The sequence below is a fragment of the Oryctolagus cuniculus genome, chromosome 9, assembly GCF_964237555.1.
Source record: "Oryctolagus cuniculus chromosome 9, mOryCun1.1, whole genome shotgun sequence".
NCBI lineage: Eukaryota > Metazoa > Chordata > Mammalia > Lagomorpha > Leporidae > Oryctolagus > Oryctolagus cuniculus.
In genome coordinates, this window is record NC_091440.1 from 96,681,461 (window position 1) to 96,701,920 (window position 20,460).

Below are 20,460 nucleotides of genomic sequence, written 5' to 3' on the forward strand. Positions count from 1 at the left end.
TGACATCTTTACTCTGTTTCATTGTGTTTGGTCAAGTTTTATCAAATTATTTTTTCTTCTGTGCTTCACCTTTCTTTTTTTCCTTTGTTGTGTGTCTTTATTGCCTCCTTAGCTTGCTGTGTGTTCTCCAGTTTGATCAAGTACTCCTCCATTGTCTTTTGGCATCAAAGCTGCTGTTGAAGCTCATGCCAGTCTTATTCTCAACTATTGGTAGATTACCTAGGGGTTCTTTTCTTTTTGAAAAACAGATAGGACTTCTCATCCTATATTTGGATGTATATTTGGCTACTAGGTGGGCACATTTAGTCTGAAGTTCATGTCACATATCTGTGCAGCATTCTCTGTGTAGTTCTTTGGTTTCCTCCCCAGGGCTTTCTATTTCTCTTTCATAAACTTGGGGTAACCAGGTATTGGTCTTCTTGGATTGACCTTTTGTACCATTTTTCTTCTCATATTTTTCTGTCTTTTCTATTTCTATAAACCCCTTCTTGTTCTCTGATGATGACTTTTACATAGTATGTGGTATTGTTTTATGGAAAGCTTCTCAAATATCTGTTAGGACAGCGACTAATGGTGCTTTTTGCAATGTGTAGTATTGTCAGAATTATTATCTGTGTTTTCTTTATAGGTCCTCTTTTCATTTGTGTATCTTGCTTTCTCACTTCTACTGTTTCAGATCCTTTGACTGTCTCTTTGTATTTAAGGGTCAGGTTATAAAAACCCACTTGAGGACGTTGTGTACATAGATCATGAGGCTTGTAGACTGGGAATCCAACAGAGAGCCACCATTACCTGGGGAAACCCTAAATGCCAGGACTACAGATCCTTCCTCTGAGGATGTCCAAAATCTTCAAGAATCCTCCAACTTTGACCATCCGAGATTGATGATAGTGGGACAGTAAGATCACCTTTTCAAAATGTGTACCTTGGAGCTGGCACCGCAGCATAGCAGGTAAAGTTGCTGTCTGCAGTGCTGGCCTCCCATATGGGTGCTGGTTGGAGTCCCGGCTGCTCCTCTTCCAATCTAGCTCTCTGCTGTGGCCTGGGAAAACAGTGGCCCCTTGGAAAGTCCCTGGGCCCCTGCGCCCATGTGGGAGACCCAGAAGAAGCTCCTGGCTCCTGCCTTCAATTCAGTGCACCTCTAGCCATTGTGGCCATCTCGGGAGTGAAACGGCAGATGGAAGACCTCTCCTCCCCCCCCCCCCACTCCCCCTTTCTCTCTGCCTCTCTGTAACTCTGCCTTTCAAATAAATAAATAAATCTTTACAAACAAACAAAGCAAATAAACAAACAAAATGCATACCTTGTAGTTGGTATTTCCAAGTACAAAATCATTCCAGAGTTATAGAAAACAAATCTGGTCTTCACTCAGCATGAATCCTGTGGACTAAGGCTGCCTTTGTGCTGTTTTGTCTGCCTTTCATCTTCAGGAAAGTTGTTACACATTTCTGCCTAAAACAGGTCTTCACATATCCAGTTTTTCTCTTTTCATTCAGGCTTTGATCAAAATAACTACCTCTTCAGACAGAACTTCCTGATCACAGTCTGAAATAGTTCCTTGCCTTCCCTCTTCCTCTACTTATTACCACATTTTTGTTTTCATCACCCAAATGCTATCTCTAAGCCACTAAAACAGAGAGCCCTCTCTTAGCTGTTCACCATTATCAACCAGTGCCTTGTATGTAGTTGTCTTTGTTGAATGAATGAATGAATCTTGTCCCTGAGAATCTTCCTTTTCTTACTGTGTGGATTTGCATTCTTACTGCTTTGCTGTTATTTAATGTATACTCAAGAACAGAAAAGGAGAAATAGTTGTGATCATTCCCTCCTGTTTTATCCAGCATCTTTTCCAAAAATCTTGATGTTCACATTTTACTTTATAGATATGTCATTAAGATGTGGAAATTCTCTGTACTATCTTTTCAACTTTTTATAAACTTATTCCAAAATGCAATTTTTACTTTTTTAAGTATCAGAAGGAAATATACAAATCATTTAAGCTAATTTTATTTTTGAATACATGTTAGTACCTCAACATACATTTGGATGTCTTTTTTTGCAAGTGTGCTCTAAATGCATTTAAGATGCCAGTGTAAACTAACATGGTACACCACTATTTTTCTGACCTATGAAATAAATATTTAAAAGCTGTGTTACTTTTGGTAAGATATAGTAGCAGACCATGCAAATAAAGTCTTTGCTTCCATTTACAAAACACCTAAAACTATGAATTTGTTTAAATTGAGTAAATTGAATAAAAAATATAATCACAGAAGCTTGTGACCATGGCTTATTGTTTAATTATTTTTTTGTTTCTCTGAAGAAACTGATACTGAGAACATTATGAAGATTTGTATAACCTGTTATTCACTCAGATGTCCTACTGTCCAGCACTTTTAATACAGGATGTGTGTCACAAAGCCAAACCACTAGTAGTTAGAAAGGTAGATTCGCGCATTCCAATGGCTGCTTAATTTGGGAGCAAGTCCTTTAAAACTTAGGAGAAACCTATTTGAATGCAAATTATAGTCCTCATTCCTAAAAGGTTTACAATTCCGTTGAGAAAACGGTATGAATAAATGCATAAAATCATTTTTATATTTGAACTATGAAAGTCAAAAGGGCTGCCAGTCTGAATTGAAGTATTATCTGTCATGGAGGATGGGGCAGTGGGGTGCTGTTGTTTGGCAAGACATTTTGTCCTTTTGCCTCATTTTCTGAAAATGAGAGTATAGCCTGAGTCCTGTCTTAGGTGTCCTTCAACCCTGAAAGGTCCATGGCTTTATAGAAAAACAACTGCCTTTGGAGCCAGGATGGTCACAGGGGCAACAGACTTGGCTGCAACTGATTGAAACCATAGTCAGGGCCATTTCCTCAGTAGTGCTGATCTCCACTCATCCCCACCAGCCAGTGTACACCTTACTTGGCCAATACCAGTCTTGGAAAACACTTTCCTTCTATCAAAACATTGATTCAGAAAGTTATAATGTAGGTATCTTACTATAATTGGTTTTTTTTTTATTTCTTTGTTTGAAAGTAAGAGAGAATTCATACACCATTTTTAATACAAGTTTTTAAAAGTAAGAATCGGGAAGTATAAAATGAACTTCTTTCTCTAGTCCAATCTTCACCACACAGTCCCATTCCCCACTGCTACCCACACAGATATCCTAAAGGCCCAAAAAAGTGCTTAACAAATCCCCCACACCACCATTAAAGGCACTTGGCAGGAACTTAACTATCTCATAGTTGTAGTAGGACAGTCAGTGGAAGAACCTTTATGGTTGAACATACGTATAATTTGCTGAATACAATCCATATATTCACTTTAACAACATCATAGAGAAAAGTTAAATCTGTTACTGGGCTTCAGTGGATAACATTAAGCTGAAGGCTACAAGAAACAAAACTTGGGGAAAATAATCTGGTCTGAACACTTCAAACTTACATCTGCTTACCCTCTAGTACAGAAAGATTACAGTGCTGTGGTCATTTATTCAGTGTACACACTACAACCTGAATCATTATACCAAAGATAGAACTAATAGTCTAGTAAGTATTGTAATTTCAGGGACAGACTTTAAATTCCATTTTCAGTATTTTATTTTTATGTTTGCTTGGTGGACTTTGGACAGAGACTGAAAGAGCATCACTCTCTAAGTCATTGTCACTAAAGCAGTCTAAAAAACTTTACTAATCACATGGTAATTTGGAGAAACTCAGGTGTTTGTCCTCAAATAGCTGAATGTCCACAGAACATATGGCATTCTGCAGTGTGGGAAATATACAGTAAAACAGGGAAAATGAAATGAAAACTTACTCTCTTTTATTAGGATAGAAACTTGGTGTTAGTACACCTGTTGTTTACAATAATTTTGACCCTCCCCTCCCCCAGTTTGAGTACATGAAGCATGCCAGTGCCTACCTCCTTTGTCTGCTTAGCTCAGTGGCTACACATAAGCAGCACAGATTTTGAGAAATAGATATTTATTTGTTTTTAATCTGGAAGGTCTTTTTGTCAGGAGTTAGGCAGGTAAGTGAGCAGAAGAGAGACTCTTCTGTGAATCTGGCACAGACTCAGGGTGGGGGGCAAATTAGGAAAGGGAGACTTATTTACAAAGAATGAAAAATTTGAAGTAACATACTGATTAGCTGACTCAAAGTTCATGATTAATGTCTGGGTCAGGATTTTGAAGAAAGAAAGGGTGGTAAACCTGATAGAGGTGAGAGAAAATAGGAAATACTAAGAAAGAGGTTGCTACTGTGAGATCAAGCAAGATTCAGTAAACTGTTTTCCTACTTACCTGACTTTTTATTAGAAAAACAGGATAGTATTAATGATAGCTAAACTGTTTACCTCTCATCTTCCTTCATATTTTATTTTTGTCATTGGAATTTTTGATAGCTAACCTGATAAATGCTTATAATGTCTTTAGGATATAGGATGAGTAGAGCTTTAAACATACAAAATGATCCGTCATCCCTTTGGTGATCCTGCTTAGCTTGTCTACCTGGCCACTGTGATTATCAAAGATCAAATTTATATGGGTTACTCATATAAGAATAATAATTTAAAAATTGGCTGGTACCATGGCTCACTAGGCTAATCCTCCGCCTGTGGCGCCGGCACTTGGTTCTAGTCCCTGTCGGAGCACCGGATTCTGTCCCGGTTGCTCCTCTTCCAGTCCAGCTCTCTGCTGTGCCCCGGGAGTGCAGTGGAGGATGGCCCAAGTCCTTGGGCCCTGCACCCACATGGAAGAGCAGGAGAAGCACCTGGCTCCTGGCTTTGGATCAGCGCCGGCCGTGGCAGCCATTGAGGGGTGAACCAATGGAAAAGGAAGACCTTTCTCTCTGTCTCTCTCTCTCACTGTCCACTCTGCCTGGGCGGGGGTGGGGTGGGGGGACTAATTTTCCCATTTATTTATTTGAGAGAGAGAAATGGATCTTCCATCAGCTGGTTCACTCCCCCAAATGACCATGTGTGGGCCAGGCTAAAGCCAGGAGCCAGGAACTCCATCCTAGTCTCCCACATGGTGGCAGGAGCCCAAGTACTTGGGCCATCTTCTGCTGCCCTCCTATGTGTATTAGCAGGAAGCTGGATTGGAATCAGAGCAGCTGGGACTAGAACTGACACTTGTATATGGGATGCTTGCTTTGCTAAACCCACTACATCCCAGCACTGCTTCTCCCCTCCATTTACTTTCTTTTACTAAAAACAAGAGCTTGGCCTATAAAGGGGATTGAAAAAGTTTGGAAAATAGCATTCAAAGACAAGCTATTTTGATGGCAAAAATTTTGAAATCCATATATATGAGGGGCCTTCAAAAATTTCATGGAAAAAATTTTAATTTGTCCCAATGCTTATTTATACTGATGATCGGTATTGAGTAGATCATTCCAAAACCACTTCTGAATAGGATGACTGTTTGCACATTGGACTTATTAGCGTAGAGAAGTTAACATATTCAGTTTAGGATTTTGCTAAGAGTAGAAGTGGAATATTTTCAACTTTAAATTCTAAATTGGTATATTGATTTTGTCAGTATACCAATTTAATAGTTATGTTGATTTCAAATTTAATGTGAATGATAGTAAACCTGTATCTTGTGAATGAAAGAAATTTGCCTTTTTTGTATACAAAGAAATACATTTGGCCTATGTAAATAATTCCTATGAATTTTTAGTCTCATACTTAAAGTAGTATTTTGCTCCCCATTTGCTTATGTTTCTTTGTAAATACTTAAAAAATCTGACACTGCTGTGGCATAAAAAATACTTTGAAAGATAAACTGTTCACAGGGAAATGTATTTCATTAGAATATTTTAGGTCAGGCATTGTCTTTTTCTTGTTGGAATTGCACCTTGCTAAGAGTGCTAACAGGAGGGTAATTATTAGACTTTACAAATTAGTAACTAAATAAACAAGATAAAGACAAGTATTTTATCACAAAAAATTGTGCTTATTTTTGGCAAGGGCACAATTTGAAAGGCTGTTTGGATTTTCTGTTTAGTTTTTGTTTAGTTTTGTTTGTTTGTGGTTCCCATGCTTTGTGTGCAGCTTTGTATTTATTTTGTAGATAAGGTAATGTTTGGGGCATTTAAAACTCATCAAAATCCAGCTAATCAGTTTTATTAGTTTTATAATGGAAACACTGGGTGGGGTGGAGGTATAATAGGGAATGAAGAATTGGGAATGGGAGTGTGGGGGCTATTTACAAACAATGTTCCCTGATATTTAGTAATTATAATTGCTTAGGAACTAATATGACTATTAGGGAAGAAAAGAAAAAGACTCCCACCAAAATAAAAATGCATTTTCTTTTGGAAAGAACCACTTTATTTTCCTCCTTTCTTTTTCTTTTTTCCTTTCCTTTTTTTTCTTTTCTTTTTTTTTTTCTTTTTATTTTAAAGATATTTGGGCTATAGGGTGTATATTTGCAGAACTACTAACGTCAGAACCAATATTTCACTGTCGACAAGAGGACATCAAAACTAGTAATCCTTATCACCATGACCAGCTGGACAGAATATTCAATGTAATGGGATTTCCTGCAGGTACACATTATGTTTTTGTTTTTGTTTTTAAATCACTGTTGTTTGAACTTAGATATCTTCATTGGAAAGATGTATATTTTTAGTTGATGAAAGCTATTTGTACTTGATGCTTTGTTTTTATTACTTGTATTTATCAAAGATTGACAGAAATAGCAAAATTTGTAGAATTCACAAGAGTATTAACATGCAAAATATTTGTGGATTTCCTGAATTTGAGTATTTTTTGTTTTGTTTTGCTTTTGTTTTGTTGTTTGATATTTAATATGATACAATATTTGCAATATCTATATTAGAAGGGTGTTTTTGGTTCTTACCAGTAGAAACTATAAATCAAATTCAGTAGTAGAATTTTTTTTTTATTGCAGCACATTTAATACTGCTAGTTCTTGACATTTGAATACAAATTTTGAACATTATTTAGGGCACTATGAACAGTATATTGGACATTTTTGCTCTCTGACCCTCATCACTAAAAGTGTTGTGTTGGAACAGTCAGAATGTGGGCTAAGCATTGCACTCCACCAGCTGCTAGCCCTGAGTTTCACAGCAGGGAAACAGTCCTCAGGTGTCCAGTTCTTGGCATTACATCTCTCCAGCTACAGCCCAGGCTCTAGGTATACCACAGAATGGTGATTCTTCATTCACCAAAAACTCCCCAGAGGTTCAGTAAAATGGCAAATTGTTTAAAAGACACCAATAATTTTGAATCATTTAGTACTTAATAGAAATTGTTTCTCATTAGAAATATTTCTCAAGTCACTGTAACCCAAGACAAATACAGAAATACCTGAGGGTTTCTCCAAAATATCTGAGGGTTACCTCTCTCCACAATTTGTCAACAGTTTTGGAAAGATGACTTTGTCGTGATGGAATTTCTTTTATTCACTAAATATTTATGAGTAACTGCCATGTGTCAACACTGTCTTAAGTAAAACATTGATATAACAGACATGATTCTTGCCCTGGTGTGGTTTACATTGTACTGCTATAAGTAGAATGTTTAAAGAATAGCTATGTTCTGAGCAGATAGAGAAGAGTGGCCTTTACTTCCTGCTTCTGAATTTGTCCACTATTTCTGAGGCCCACAGGAATGTAGCTTAGGGGAGAGGGTGGGAGTGGTGATGGCCCATAGTGGAGAGGATCCTTAATGTGTGGCTCGACAGTTAGGGTGGGCTGTTTATGTAAGGGTCCTTGAAGAAGGTGGCCCAGTTTAGACTTGATAAGCTGAAATTTGAGAGTCTACAATGAGTTTTTGAGTACAAGGAATGTGATTTATATTTTAGAAAGATCAGTATGGCAGTGGTGTGTAAAAATCAGAGAGGTGACTGCAGTCAGGGAAACAGGCCTCTTGCTGTAGCAATACTACAGGCAGAAAGAGCACGGAAGGAGAATGGAGGACACAGCTTTGTGTCACTGGGAAGGATAATCTCAAGATTTCTACTTTGAGGAATTGACAAAATAGAGAAATCGGGGCAAGGAAAAAGTAAGGAGGAAATTCCATTTAGGAATTTAAGTAGACATTTAGTTTACATTATGTGATGTCTATGGAGGACAGTTAGCAAATATTTTTACCAGTGACTTCAAAGAAAAGCAAACCATGAAAGGCCAATTAAAAGTGAAAGGTGCTTGTCACAGTGCTGCTTGCCTAGTGGGCTTTCATTAAAAGTCTTTGGTATTGATGGAGAAAGCAGGTGATCTGACATGAGTTGTTGGAGCAACTCTTAAGGCCAGCAAACCTGGCTGAAACATTTTGTTCTTAAAATTTATTTAACAACTTTTGTTTTACTTAACACCCCAAAAATTATTTAGTAGCTAGGAGTTTTTATTTAGTGTCGGGTAATGTTAATAAAAAAAACCAAGATACCAGCCGATTATTAATATTACTATTTCCATCCTACACCCAGTTCTACTGCAAACAGTTATTACTGGCTATATTGATTGCTGATGTAAATAAGGAAATTGCTGATTTGCCAAGAAGTGTGGTGGAAAAGGAAAAAATAAATTATTATACTAATAGAAATAGAACTTTTTAATAATAAATAGAAATACTTATAATATTCCTTCCTAGTTATAGTAATTGAGGCAACTTAACAATAAATCATATGGAAAGCAAACAATTTAAAAATTTAAAAGATGAACAGATATAAAAGCTATTTGAGCGGATGAGGAATTGTATTTACAGTTCAAGATGTTTATTGTAGCTGAACATTTATTTGAACTCTGAGCTTCCAGAGAGGCTAAAAGAACTGGAAATATAGTGAAAATGGAGGTAATCTATATTGAAATTCTAAAGAATAGGAACCTAGGCAACATAAAAATTTATCAATGTGTTTCACAGATAAAGATTGGGAAGATATAAAAAAGATGCCCGAACATTCAACATTAATGAAAGATTTCAGAAGAAATACGTAAGTTGGAAAGAAAATAGACATTTGTTGGTTTTTGCTTCTCCAGAATACTCAGTTTAAGATAGAACACTCAACATACTCAACATAACATTACTTCAATAAGTAACTTAATTTATTTACTCTAGTAAATATTTTTCATAGCAGTCTTCATAAGATGATTAAAAATTATATGAAAAAATGACTAATAGAGCCAATTTAGATACAGAGGGAGAAGTCAGTTCTTTTCTTTCCGATATTTACTACTTTCTGGAAGCTAGATATTAGTGAAAAATATCACAGCTAAAGAAGTAAGGAACTAAAATAAACCTTAGCAGTTACTCACCTAGGTTGTATAGTCATTTTAAGCAAGTTTTAATACAGAAGAATTATTATTTCAGTTATTTACAAAGCAAGGCCAATGGTTGGGACAGCTTGGTTTGTAAACCTACAGCAAAGGTATTTTAAAGTTACTGGTAAGGCTGAGTTAAACTTTTGACCCAGATGTTGTCTAAAATAATTAAGATGTGATTCATGTGAAAACAGCTACTCAGTATATATTATTCATGGAATTATCTTGCATTTAATCATTGGCATCCATTCAAAAAGTGACTAGTATGGGTATTGAATGAGTTATAAAATTGATTTAATGCTTTTTTTATGCTGATCAGTTATGATCAAAGTAATTCTCTTTGGAAGGACTTGAGCCAATGTAAAATTAACCTCACATCTAATACAGATATTTCATAGTATTTCTCTTTCAGGTATACCAACTGCAGCCTTATCAAGTATATGGAAAAGCATAAAGTTAAACCAGATAGTAAAGCATTCCACTTGGTAAGCTTTAAATAACAATGCTAATGAAATTCATTTTTTCCCCAATTGACTACCACCACCTGAGACTTTTTTGGGTCAGTTTATATGGTTGATTAGTACTCCTGGAGTACTTTAATCATAAATGCAAAGATCTTGTGTTAGTAAAGACATCAAAAAAAATTTGCTTTTCCAAACCTGTATTATGACCTGACAGACTAATGTTTTGTCATATTAGATTTTCTAAAGGTAGTAATTATGACAATTCTGTGAAGAGCACTAAAAGTTGTATTTAGTGTTTTTCATCTGTTATTTTTAAATTTCAAAAATCTCAGGGATGTATAAAAAAAAACAGTTCCACCTTCTGAAATAATTTCTGCAAACTATTTGGTATTTCAACTCTTGAAAGAATGTTTACAGAATTTTTAACTCCGTGATACTTTTATAAACCTGTGCATTAGATATGCCTCAGGGATGATATGTATTACATGCTTTTTCTGGAAGAGTGTGAGAGATGCAGTATTTCTCTATGTGTAATGGAAAGGTAGTTTGACCTAGAATGTGTATGAATCTGAACACTAGCAAAGTAATTTGTGATGAGATCATATTCAGTGATTGACAAATTCAGTTTGTTTGCAGTAAAATTTTGTCACCAAGATGTTTTTCACTTTTATGTTTTTAAACTTTTATAACATAATGAGGGGAATTTGTAGAAGCAAGTTATATTTTGCTTGGCTTGAAATTTTTTTAATCCTTTTTCCTGTTTTTTTTTTGTTTTGTTTTGTTTTGTTTTGTTTTTTGTAGGGGCATGTGGGAGGGGGCAGACAGTGTAGAGATTTCAAGAGAGAACTCCTATCCATTAATTCACTCCCCCAAATGCCTGCAACAGCCGGGGACTGGGCTGGGCTGGAGCCAGGAGCTGGAAACTCAACGTAGTCTCCCATGTGGGTGGCAGAGACCCAGTTACTGGAACCCTTGCTGCTGCTTCCTAGGGCCTGCATTAGCTGGCAACTAAGGTCAGGGTCTGGAGGCAGGCATTGAACCTAGGTGTTCTGATATGGGGTGTGGGAATCTGAATGCTAGGCAAAATGCCTGCCCCTCAAGTATTTTTAAATGGAAATTCCTTTATCTTGAAAACATGAAATGTTTCCTTTATTGCAACCAGGTCGCTTGGCAAGCATTTCTTGTATTTCTGCTTCTGTTTTATTGTCTTCCTCTACTTCTGATTTTAGAACTTATTTTATCATGTCATATTTTATATCATATATTTCATACCTTATTAGTAATTTGAAAAGCAATGCTTAAACTGTCATATTACCACACATTGTACTATTCAAATCATTTATTCTGATGTACTTAAGACAAGACAATTGGAAGGCTAAGTTAGATCCTTCAAAATCAGACTTTTTAATTCTAACAAAATGATGATAGTGGTGGTAGACTAAAAGTCATGACATAGAGGAATTTCTCTGACTTTTCCCTAATTCCCTACTACTCATTAAAGTCTGAAATGACTCAAAACCATCACCACTGAAAATCTAGAGGTATACCTTATTGCTTTAACTGTTTTGCTTATTAATCCTGGCATGACCTATCTTAACTGTTGATAATCTTGAATGGTCCCATCTGAAACTCTATTGCAATCCATTAAAATTATTGGGTACTTTAAATAGAAGTCCAGATTTTTTTTTTCCCTTTCAATCCTAAAAATAAAATTGTGCTTCCATTGAAAGATCATTTAAATTTGAATCTCACCATCTCAGCATTTTATCTGTATTTTTTTAAAAAAGATGTATTTATTTGAAAGGTAGAGTTAGAGGCAGGGAGACAGAGATCTTCCATCGCTCGTTCACTCCTCAAAAAGCCACAGCAGGTGGGGCTGGACCAGGCTGAAGCCAGGAGCTAGGAGCTTCATCCAGGTCTCCCATATGGGTTGCAGTGGTCCAAACAATTGGGCCATCTTCCTCTGCCTTTCCTAAGCCTTTAGTGGGAAGCTGGATTGGAAGTGGAGCGGCTGGGAAATGAACCCGCACCCATGGGGATGCCAACATCACAGGTGGCTGCTTTACCCACTACAGCCCCTTATCTGCATTTTTAAGTCCAAATGTATCTGCTAGTTTATTGGCTTTCGAAGTGTGGACCCTCTCCAGTAGCATTAACATCACCTGGGAACTTGGAAGTGTAGGTCTTGAGCAACTGCCCAGACTTAAATCAGAAACTCCAGTTTGTTTTAGGAAAGCTCTCCAGGAGATTCTGATGGATGTTCAAATCTGAAAACTACTGCATTAGATCAAAGAGGGTAAACTAAGAGACTACAATTTAATCTCTTCTGTCATACATTAGAATTAAATATTCTAGGTCATAGAGTCTTCTGTGGACTATGTTTTGTTTAAAAGTACTGAATGTTCATATTAGAGTGACATTTCTATTGTAGCAATAATAGTAATAGTTGATATTTACATAGTGCTTTCTTTGTGCAATGCAACACTGGAATTGCTTTCCGTATATTAATTCATTTAATCCTGAAGGGGGTTACAGAGATGTTAAATAACTTGTCCAACATCTCTTGGCTTGCAAATGTTGATTCAGGATTTGAACTACACAGTCTCCTTCCAGAGTCTCTACTTAAAACCACCACTCTGGGGCCGGCGCACCTGGTTCTAGTCCCGGTTACTCCTCTTCCAGTCCAGCTCTCTGCTGTGGCTGGGGATGCAGTGGAGGATGTCCCAAGTCCTTGGGCCCTGCACCTACATGGGAGACTGGGAGAGGCACCTGGCTCCTGGCTTCGGATCAGCACAGTGTGCTGGCCACAGCAGCCATTAGGGGGTGAACCAACAGAAAAGGAAGACCTTTCTCTCTGTCTCTCTCTCTCACTGTCCACTCTGCCTGTCAAAAAAACAAACAAACAAACAAACAAAAAACAAAAACCACCACTCTGTACTTCCCAAGTTGTATATCACCATACTTATTAGTTTAGTATAGTGCTGTGCAATAGAACCTTCTGTGATGGTCTGCAGAATCTTATTCCATAGCCACTAATCAGGTGCAGCTCTGGAACTCTTGAAATATAACTGGTATGACTAGGAAATGGATTTTTAAAATTTAATTTGGTTTTAATTAATTTTTATCTAAATAGTTGCTTATAGCTAGTATATTATTTGTATTATGATAGTTCCCCCTTAATAGAAAATACAAGAACTTTTGTCTTGTTCTAAATTGCTTAAAGCAGTTTAGATAACATGGGTGAAAAATATCACTGATTAAAAGTCAGAAGACATAAATTTAGTTACCATTTATGTGAGAACCAAGTGAGATAATAGGAATGACTATAATGTGAATTAATTCATTACATTTAATCATTAAGATTTTTGTTCTTAATTTGGGCGTGTAAATTATAGTGATACTCATCAAAAAAACACATTCCCACACATGGGTACTGAAAGGTAATCATGAGAAAGAATGCAGTAATGCTTCTATGATTTGTGATTTCAGCTTCAAAAGTTGCTTACCATGGACCCAATAAAGCGAATTACCTCAGAACAGGCTATGCAGGATCCCTATTTTCTGGAAGACCCACTGCCTACATCAGAGTAAGTGATCTATATTTTTTTTATGTTTTAAAAATTTTGAAAATTATTTGTCAACAACAAATTAGAAGCCACATCTGCTAATTCATTTCCCAAATGCCTGCAACAGCTGTGCTTGGGCCAGGCCAGAGCTGGGAGCCAGTATCTCTGTCCAGGTCTCCTGTATGAGTGGCAGGAGTTCAACCACTTAAGCCATCACTGCTGCATACAAGGATGGGATTAGCAGAACTGGAATCTGAGGCAGAACTAGGACTCAAACCCAAGCACTCTAATATGTGAAGCAGGAATATTAACTGATATCTTAACTCTAGGCCAAGTGGCTGTCCCGTGATCCATGTATTAACTTACCAGTATGATAGAACTGTTGGAGCACGCTCTTTCTTTCTTTTTTTTTTTTTTTTTTAAAGATTTTATTTATTTATTTGAGAGGCAGAGTCACAAAGAGAGGGAGAGACAGAGAAAAAGATCTTCCATCTGCCGGCTGCAATGGCCAGAGTGGGCTGATCCAAAGCCAGGAGCCAGAAGCTTCCTCCAAGTCTCCCTTTGCGGATGCAGGGGCCCAAGCACCTGGACCACTTTCCACTGCTTTCCTGGGCCATAAGCCGAGAGCCGGATCAGAAGAGAAGCCAGACACAAACCAACACCCACTTGGGATGCCAGCGCCACAAGCAGTGACCTAGCCTACTACACCACAGCACTGGCCGAGCATATTTTCTTTTAGTTATCAACTGTAGTCACTCCTTTTAGATGATGACCCAAGGAAATTCTTAGAATAAGCAAAAATTGAACTCTGCCTATGGAGGTGTCATTTAAAGACAATCATTAAGAGGAATTCCTGCTCACCTCTTGCTTTATGAATTGTTGATCACATTAGTTTCAGCAGTAATACAGTTATTCATTGACAGATTAATCATGCATGTTATAGTTTCTTCAAAGTCACTGGATTGTTGACTGTTTGCAGTTAGTGTTGCTTTCCAAAATTTCAAGTATCATGTACAGATACATTTGTGTTTCCTGTACCATCTTTTGTTTTCACTAGTTGGGACAGGAAAAACAAAAATTGAAATGTGTAAAACACACATCTCAGCTGAAATCTGTGTCTTGGTTATGCTGAGAGTAATGCTGGGATAAAAGAAGGAAGTTGAGTTATATTGGATGATTATTGATTATTTTTAATACAATGAAAAGTCCTCAGATGGCCTGCTGTAATGTCAGTTGGTTAGTAGAAAAGATGCATTTTTTGGTCACAGTTGCATGAAAAGTGCTATTTTTGCAAATATGGAGACAAAGACCATCTTAGAAGATTAAACTGAAGTTTAATGAACCATTTGACGTATTGGTTAGTGTACCATAAATCATTTTTCTTTTTTTTCTTGTGATTAGTGTTTTTGCCGGTTGTCAAATCCCTTACCCAAAACGTGAATTTTTAACAGAAGAGGAACCTGATGACAAAGGAGACAAAGTAAGTATTAAAGTACAGTTAGCAGCTTCTTGTTTCATGGATGCTTCCATAATATTTTCTGGCATGGATGTATTTTGTTCTCTTTCTGAGTTGAACTTTGTTTTTCTGTTGAACCAATTGAGAAGAACCAGCAGCAGCAGCAGGGCAATAACCACACCAATGGAACTGGCCACCCAGGGAACCAAGACAGCAGCCACACACAGGGACCCCCTTTGAAAAAAGTGAGAGTTGTTCCTCCTACCACTACCTCAGGTGGACTAATCATGACCTCAGACTATCAGGTACTTCAGATTTATTATTGACCTCCCTTATTGGTGTTTGCCTTTGGGTTTATGACCTTTGAAAAATGGGATGTAATTGAGAAATCCTGACGTTTGTATTGTTGGGGAAACACATTGGTAAGGAATATTACTGGTATGGAAAAGTACCAACAGTGATATAGCAGGGAGGGACTAGACCTCTGAACCAGATGGACTTGGAATGATCAAATTCAAATTAAGCCATTTATTAACTGTATGACCTTGGATAAGTAATAGAGTATCTCCTGGCTTCTGTATTTTCGTGTGTAAAATGAGGCTGGTAAAACCCAAGTTGCAGGTGTTATGGATCTGGACTTGCTGTTATCTAACCCCTAGCTTATAGTAGAAGCTTGATAAATGCTATCTGTTGTTTTGAAACAATACAGCATAGTGTTTAAATGCACAGGCTTTCAGATCCCAGCCCTGTCAGTCATGTCTGTAACCTTGAGTGAATGATTCAGATATGCAGTGACCTCATATGTGAAAATATGGGTAATGATAAACGTGAGGTTATATTAAGGGTTAAATGAAATAATGTAGGCTAAGGCACAGTGGCCTTACATAAGCACTTAGTAATGATACTTACTAGTTTTATCATTAACATTCTGAGTAGTATTCATAGTATACAAAAACACTTCTTAAGGGGTTCTGGTGGTGCAGGCAATGCTCTGTAACGACTGAGTGCTTCCTGTGTGCCAGTTCTTATACGTTGGTTCCTTCCATGGTTAGCACTCTGGGAGTTAAGTGTTATCATTGCCACATCAGGAAACAGAGGCTCCTAGGGGTCAAATAACTTGCACAGAGTCACCCAGCCAGCAGTGGTCGGCCCAGGATTCAGACTTAGACCTAACCATCAAGTGTCACTTCCTTTGTGGAAAGACCTGTTTGAAAAGTGTATGCTTCCTCCCTCTCTCTTCTGCTTTTTCTCCCCATTTTCCAACTACACTGGGTTTCAGTGTGGGAAGAACACTGAAAATGTCACCAGTTAGTTATCTATAGAAAGGGCCAAGGAGATCTGATAAGTTTCCCTGTGCTTCCCACTGCACTTCAAGAATAAGGTGTTTGTCTGAGTAGCTTAAGGGAGAGGATCACAGCCACAGCATGGAGGTCCTTCTCTGTCTGAGTAGTGATTCTCTCCCAGTTAGCTGCCCAGGGAACCAGGGCAGCTGAGGGGGTTGGTGTTGGCTCCAGCACTGATTTATTTTCCCCCAATCTGGGAGGGAAGACTGCATCTTTTTTTGTGCTCTAAGTTGATGACTTCCTTAGAATGAAGCAAAGCAATGCCCTGACCTTGATTTCTGAAACTGAGAGGACCATGTCGTGCTGATTTGTTGGTTGTTACTGTTGGGGTTGGTTTTCTGAGTGCTTTTAAAAATAGCATTTCATGTGCAAAATGCTATCTTTGCTAAAATTATGATTTATTAAATGTGCTTTGAAAGAAGTAATACATTATGGTTACTCTTTTATGGTGTTTGTCTTAGAAGATAATAATATGAGAGGTGTGGGTGTGGAAATGATAATCTGATAGATAAAAATGAGGGAACTAGAGACTCTATCACTCTTCCTTTGTGCCTTTTTGAGAATTGGGAATACCACTGCTCTTACATTTCATTGATTGTGTTTTTACTTCTGTTTATAAAAATGTAGCAGAAGGTAAGATTCAGGTAAGAAGGTAAGGTAGCTTTTAACAGGCTTAAAAATGTGTCAGTACTAAAGGAGTTGATCCTCTGGTACCTTTCCTTGTCATATTCATTGTGATTCTTTAGTCCCACATGGGTGTTGGGGCAGGGTTTTCTGTTGAAGAAAGGAGCACATAAAGTGCTTTTGGATTTCCTAATGTGTACATTGTTAAGTTCTTGTGTGAACATCTCAAAAAAATTGGTTATTATTTATCCAGTAGATACAAAGCAGCCTAAAAGGGGTTCCTGCTGTACAAAATAATTATATTTCTTCAGCGTAGTGATAAGGGTCTGCTTGGTATTATTTATGCAGTGTTTCTGGCCTTCCTAAAGAAAAGCTGTTGTGAAAAGATATGAGATTTTTGTCATGTGAATTCTGAAGCTAGTCCTTAGCACATGACTTTTAAATCCTGACTTCCTTAAAACATGACAGCCCTTCATCCCCACCTCAGCTTTGCTGCTGGCTTGGGGGTCCAGCTACTCCTAGAATTACATGAGTCACATTTCTCCCTCATCTCCTTTGCAGCGTTCCAATCCACATGCTGCCTATCCCAACCCTGGACCAAGCACATCACAGCCCCAAAGCAGCATGGGGTACTCAGCTACCTCCCAGCAGCCTCCACAGTACTCACATCAGACACATCGGTACTGAGCTGCGTCGGAATCTTGTCAATGCACTGTTGCTAATGCTGCAGGGCTGACTGTGCAGCTCTCCGCGGGAACCTGGTATGGGCCGTGAGAATGTACTGTACAACCACATCTTCAAAATGTCCAGTAGCCAAGTTCCACCACTTTTCACAGATTGGAGTAGTGGCTTCCAAGTTGTACCTATTTTGGAGTTAGACTTGAAGAGAAAGTGCTAGCACAGTTTGTGTTGTGGATTTGCTACTTCCATAGTTTACTTGACATGGTTCAGACTGACCAATGCATTTTTTTCAGTGACAGTCTGTAGCAGTTGAAGCTGTGAAATGTGCTAGGGGCAAGCATTTGTTGTTGTATGTGGTGAATTCTTTCAGTGTAACAACATTATCTGACCAATAGTACACACGCAGACACAAAGTTTAACTGGTACTTGAAACATGCAGTATATGTTAACTCAACGAAATAACCAAGCTCAAAGTGAGATTATTTTGGTACACCTTTCTTTTTAGTGTCTTATCAGCAAGTTGATTCATTTTCTACATTGTAATCAGTGTTTTTGACCAAGAATATTGCTTGGATTTTTTTGAAAGTACAAAAAGCCACAGTTTTCCAGAAAGGTTTCAAGACTCCCAAAGATTAATTTCCAATTTATAAGTTTGTTTTTATTTTCAATCTATGACTTGACTGGTATTAAAGCTGCTATTTGATAGTAATTAAATATGTTGTCATTGATATAAACCTGTTTGGTTCAGCAAACAAACTAAAATGATTGTCATAGACAGTGTTTTATTTTTCCTGTTGGTGTTGCTGATTTGTGAGCATGCTTTAAGATGAAAAAAGCATGAATGATAACTCCCTTAAAAAGGTGCGGCATCCAATTCAGATATTTTGTCCTGATTTTAAAGCTGGTTGGTGTAGTGCTGTTAAAATTTTGTTCAGTTAATTTTCTTTTTTAAAACTTGTCCGCACGTTGTTTAGGGTGCCCTTACTTCAGCAAAGGAGAAGGAGTAGGCGAGCCTTAGAATTTTTGAGGAAAAAAAAAACCTATAACATACAATGTACTGTATCAAACTATTTTACATGAATGACACAAGTATTCTGAATAAAAAAATTGAACATTGTTAAAAAACAAGGTGTTATGTAATAAATTTATTTTTCATAAATCAAAATATGGAGTCAGCTGTATTTTTTATGTGAACAGAGGTTTTTGTTTTAATTTTAAAATGTCCCATGAAAAGTAGCCTTTGAATCAGTCTGGTCTGTGGCTTTCACAGCAGTATCTGTGTTCTGCATCCCCAGCAGAGTAGTTTCTGGGGTCTTGGGCATGGGTTGCTTCTCTGGCATACTTGGTACTGTAATGTAAGATAAGACAAAGAGATGCCTTTGATTTGAAAGATACGAAGATGAGCCTTCAACCTCTGGAGTCATGCCTGACCTAGTCTTGGTTACTCTCAGAAGTCTTGGACCCAAAGTATTCTCTCAAGTAATTCTTTTTCTCCTCCTTTAGCACAAAATACAAAAGATACAACACCACCAAAAAAAAAAAAAAAAAAAAAAAAAAAAAAAACAACTCTTACAAACTTAATTCATGAGGCTGGCACTGTGGCAGAGTGGGTAAAGCTGCCACCTGCAGCACCAGCACCTCATGGGCACCAGTTCAAATCCTGGCTGCTCCACTTCCCATCCAGCTCCCTGCTAATGCACCTGGGGGAGCAGCAGAAGATGGCCCACGTGCTTGGGCCCCTGCACTCACCTGGGAGACCCCAAGAGAGCCCCTGGCTCCTGGATTTAGCTGTTGTGGCCAGTGAATAGAGGATCTCTCTCTCTCTGGCCCAGTTCATTCACTGGATACACAGATGTATCCTGGAGCTCCCTTACTGAGAACGCAGGAGCTCTCCCGTGACCGCCACATTGAGCCAGAACCTTCCACAGTTTGGCTTCTGTCACTCTTACCCCCTCACCATGACCTTTTACTTACCTTCCACTCTAGTTGTCTTCTGAGATTCCTCCCTGCCTTCACTGCAAAGGTTTTCAAGCTTTAGTGAGTGTGATAAGTATCTGGAGTATCTCCCACTCAGAATTGAGTCCCAGAAGTTGATGCCATAGAGTTAGGATGGAACATGGAGTCTTCACTGATGCAGCAGTCTGAAGAATATGGTTTTTTTTTCTTTTTCTTTTTTGACAGGCAGAGTGGACAGTGAGAGAGAGAGAGAGAGAGAGAGAGAGAGAAAGGTCTTCCTTTGCCGTTGGTTCACCCTCCAATGGCTGCTGCGGCCAGCGCGCTGCAGCCAGTGAAGAATATATGTTAAGAAAAACAGCTCTTGGGTCACTCCCTTCCAAGCTGGCCTAAAGATTGTGGCAAAAGTGCAGTTAAGAGGCTTTAAAAGAGGACCTCCATATGGATATACCACCTTCTCTTCCTAGATGAATTTCCAAAGGCAAAAATGATTTTTAACAAAGAGTACCCAAGGTCTCGGTTCTCGCTTTATTCCCTAGTGAATGATCCCATGCAGTTTCATGGTTTTAGACATTGGTGACCACCAGATTGAATTCTCTAGCCTGCTTTCTCCCTAACCTCCAGGTTCTTGTATTTAATTATATATGTGACAAATGAAAATTACTTCCACGTTCTCGCTAGCCTGCTCAATCCCATTCCCTGGCTTTATTTTCTACATTGTACTCATTATCAGGCATCTGTTATCAGTGACATCTGTTTTCCTTCCTTTTTTTTTTTTTTAAGATATATTTATTTTATTTGAGAGGCACAGGCAGAGAGAGAGAGAGGGAGAGGTCTTCCATCCACTAGCTCACTCCCCAGATGGCCACAACAGCCAGAGCCGTGCCGATCCTAAGCCAGGAGCCAGGAGCTTCTTCTGGGTCTCCCATGTGGGTACAGGGGCCCAAGGTCTTGGGCCATCTTCCATTGCTTTCCCAGGCCATAGCAGAGAGCTGGATGGGCAGTGGAGCAGCCAGGACTTGAACTGGTTCCCATATGGAATGCCGGTGCTACAGGCTGGGGCTTTACCTACTATGCCACAA

The 20,460-nt window shown here is 38.3% G+C and overlaps 1 protein-coding gene across 8 annotated transcripts in view; it reads left to right on the top strand.

The window, feature by feature from the left end:
- CDK8 (cyclin dependent kinase 8) overlaps positions 1-18,590 on the top strand; it is a 143,173-nt gene extending 124,583 nt beyond the window's left edge. For 4 of the 8 annotated variants that reach the window (XM_070049187.1, XM_008259887.4, XM_051850740.2 and 1 more), the window contains 7 exons: positions 6,412-6,555; positions 8,894-8,963; positions 9,704-9,776; positions 13,245-13,342; positions 14,723-14,801; positions 14,924-15,082; positions 17,306-18,590. In XM_070049187.1, coding sequence (XP_069905288.1) covers positions 6,412-6,555; positions 8,894-8,963; positions 9,704-9,776; positions 13,245-13,342; positions 14,723-14,801; positions 14,924-15,082; positions 17,306-17,431 — 749 coding nt within the window. In that variant the 3' untranslated portion in view covers positions 17,432-18,590. The remainder of the gene's footprint in view (positions 1-6,411; positions 6,556-8,893; positions 8,964-9,703; positions 9,777-13,244; positions 13,343-14,722; positions 14,802-14,923; positions 15,083-17,305) is intronic. The other 4 variants (XM_002712792.5, XM_017343459.3, XM_051850741.2 and 1 more) reach the window with 4 other exon arrangements.
- The last annotated feature ends 1,870 nt before the right edge of the window (positions 18,591-20,460 follow it).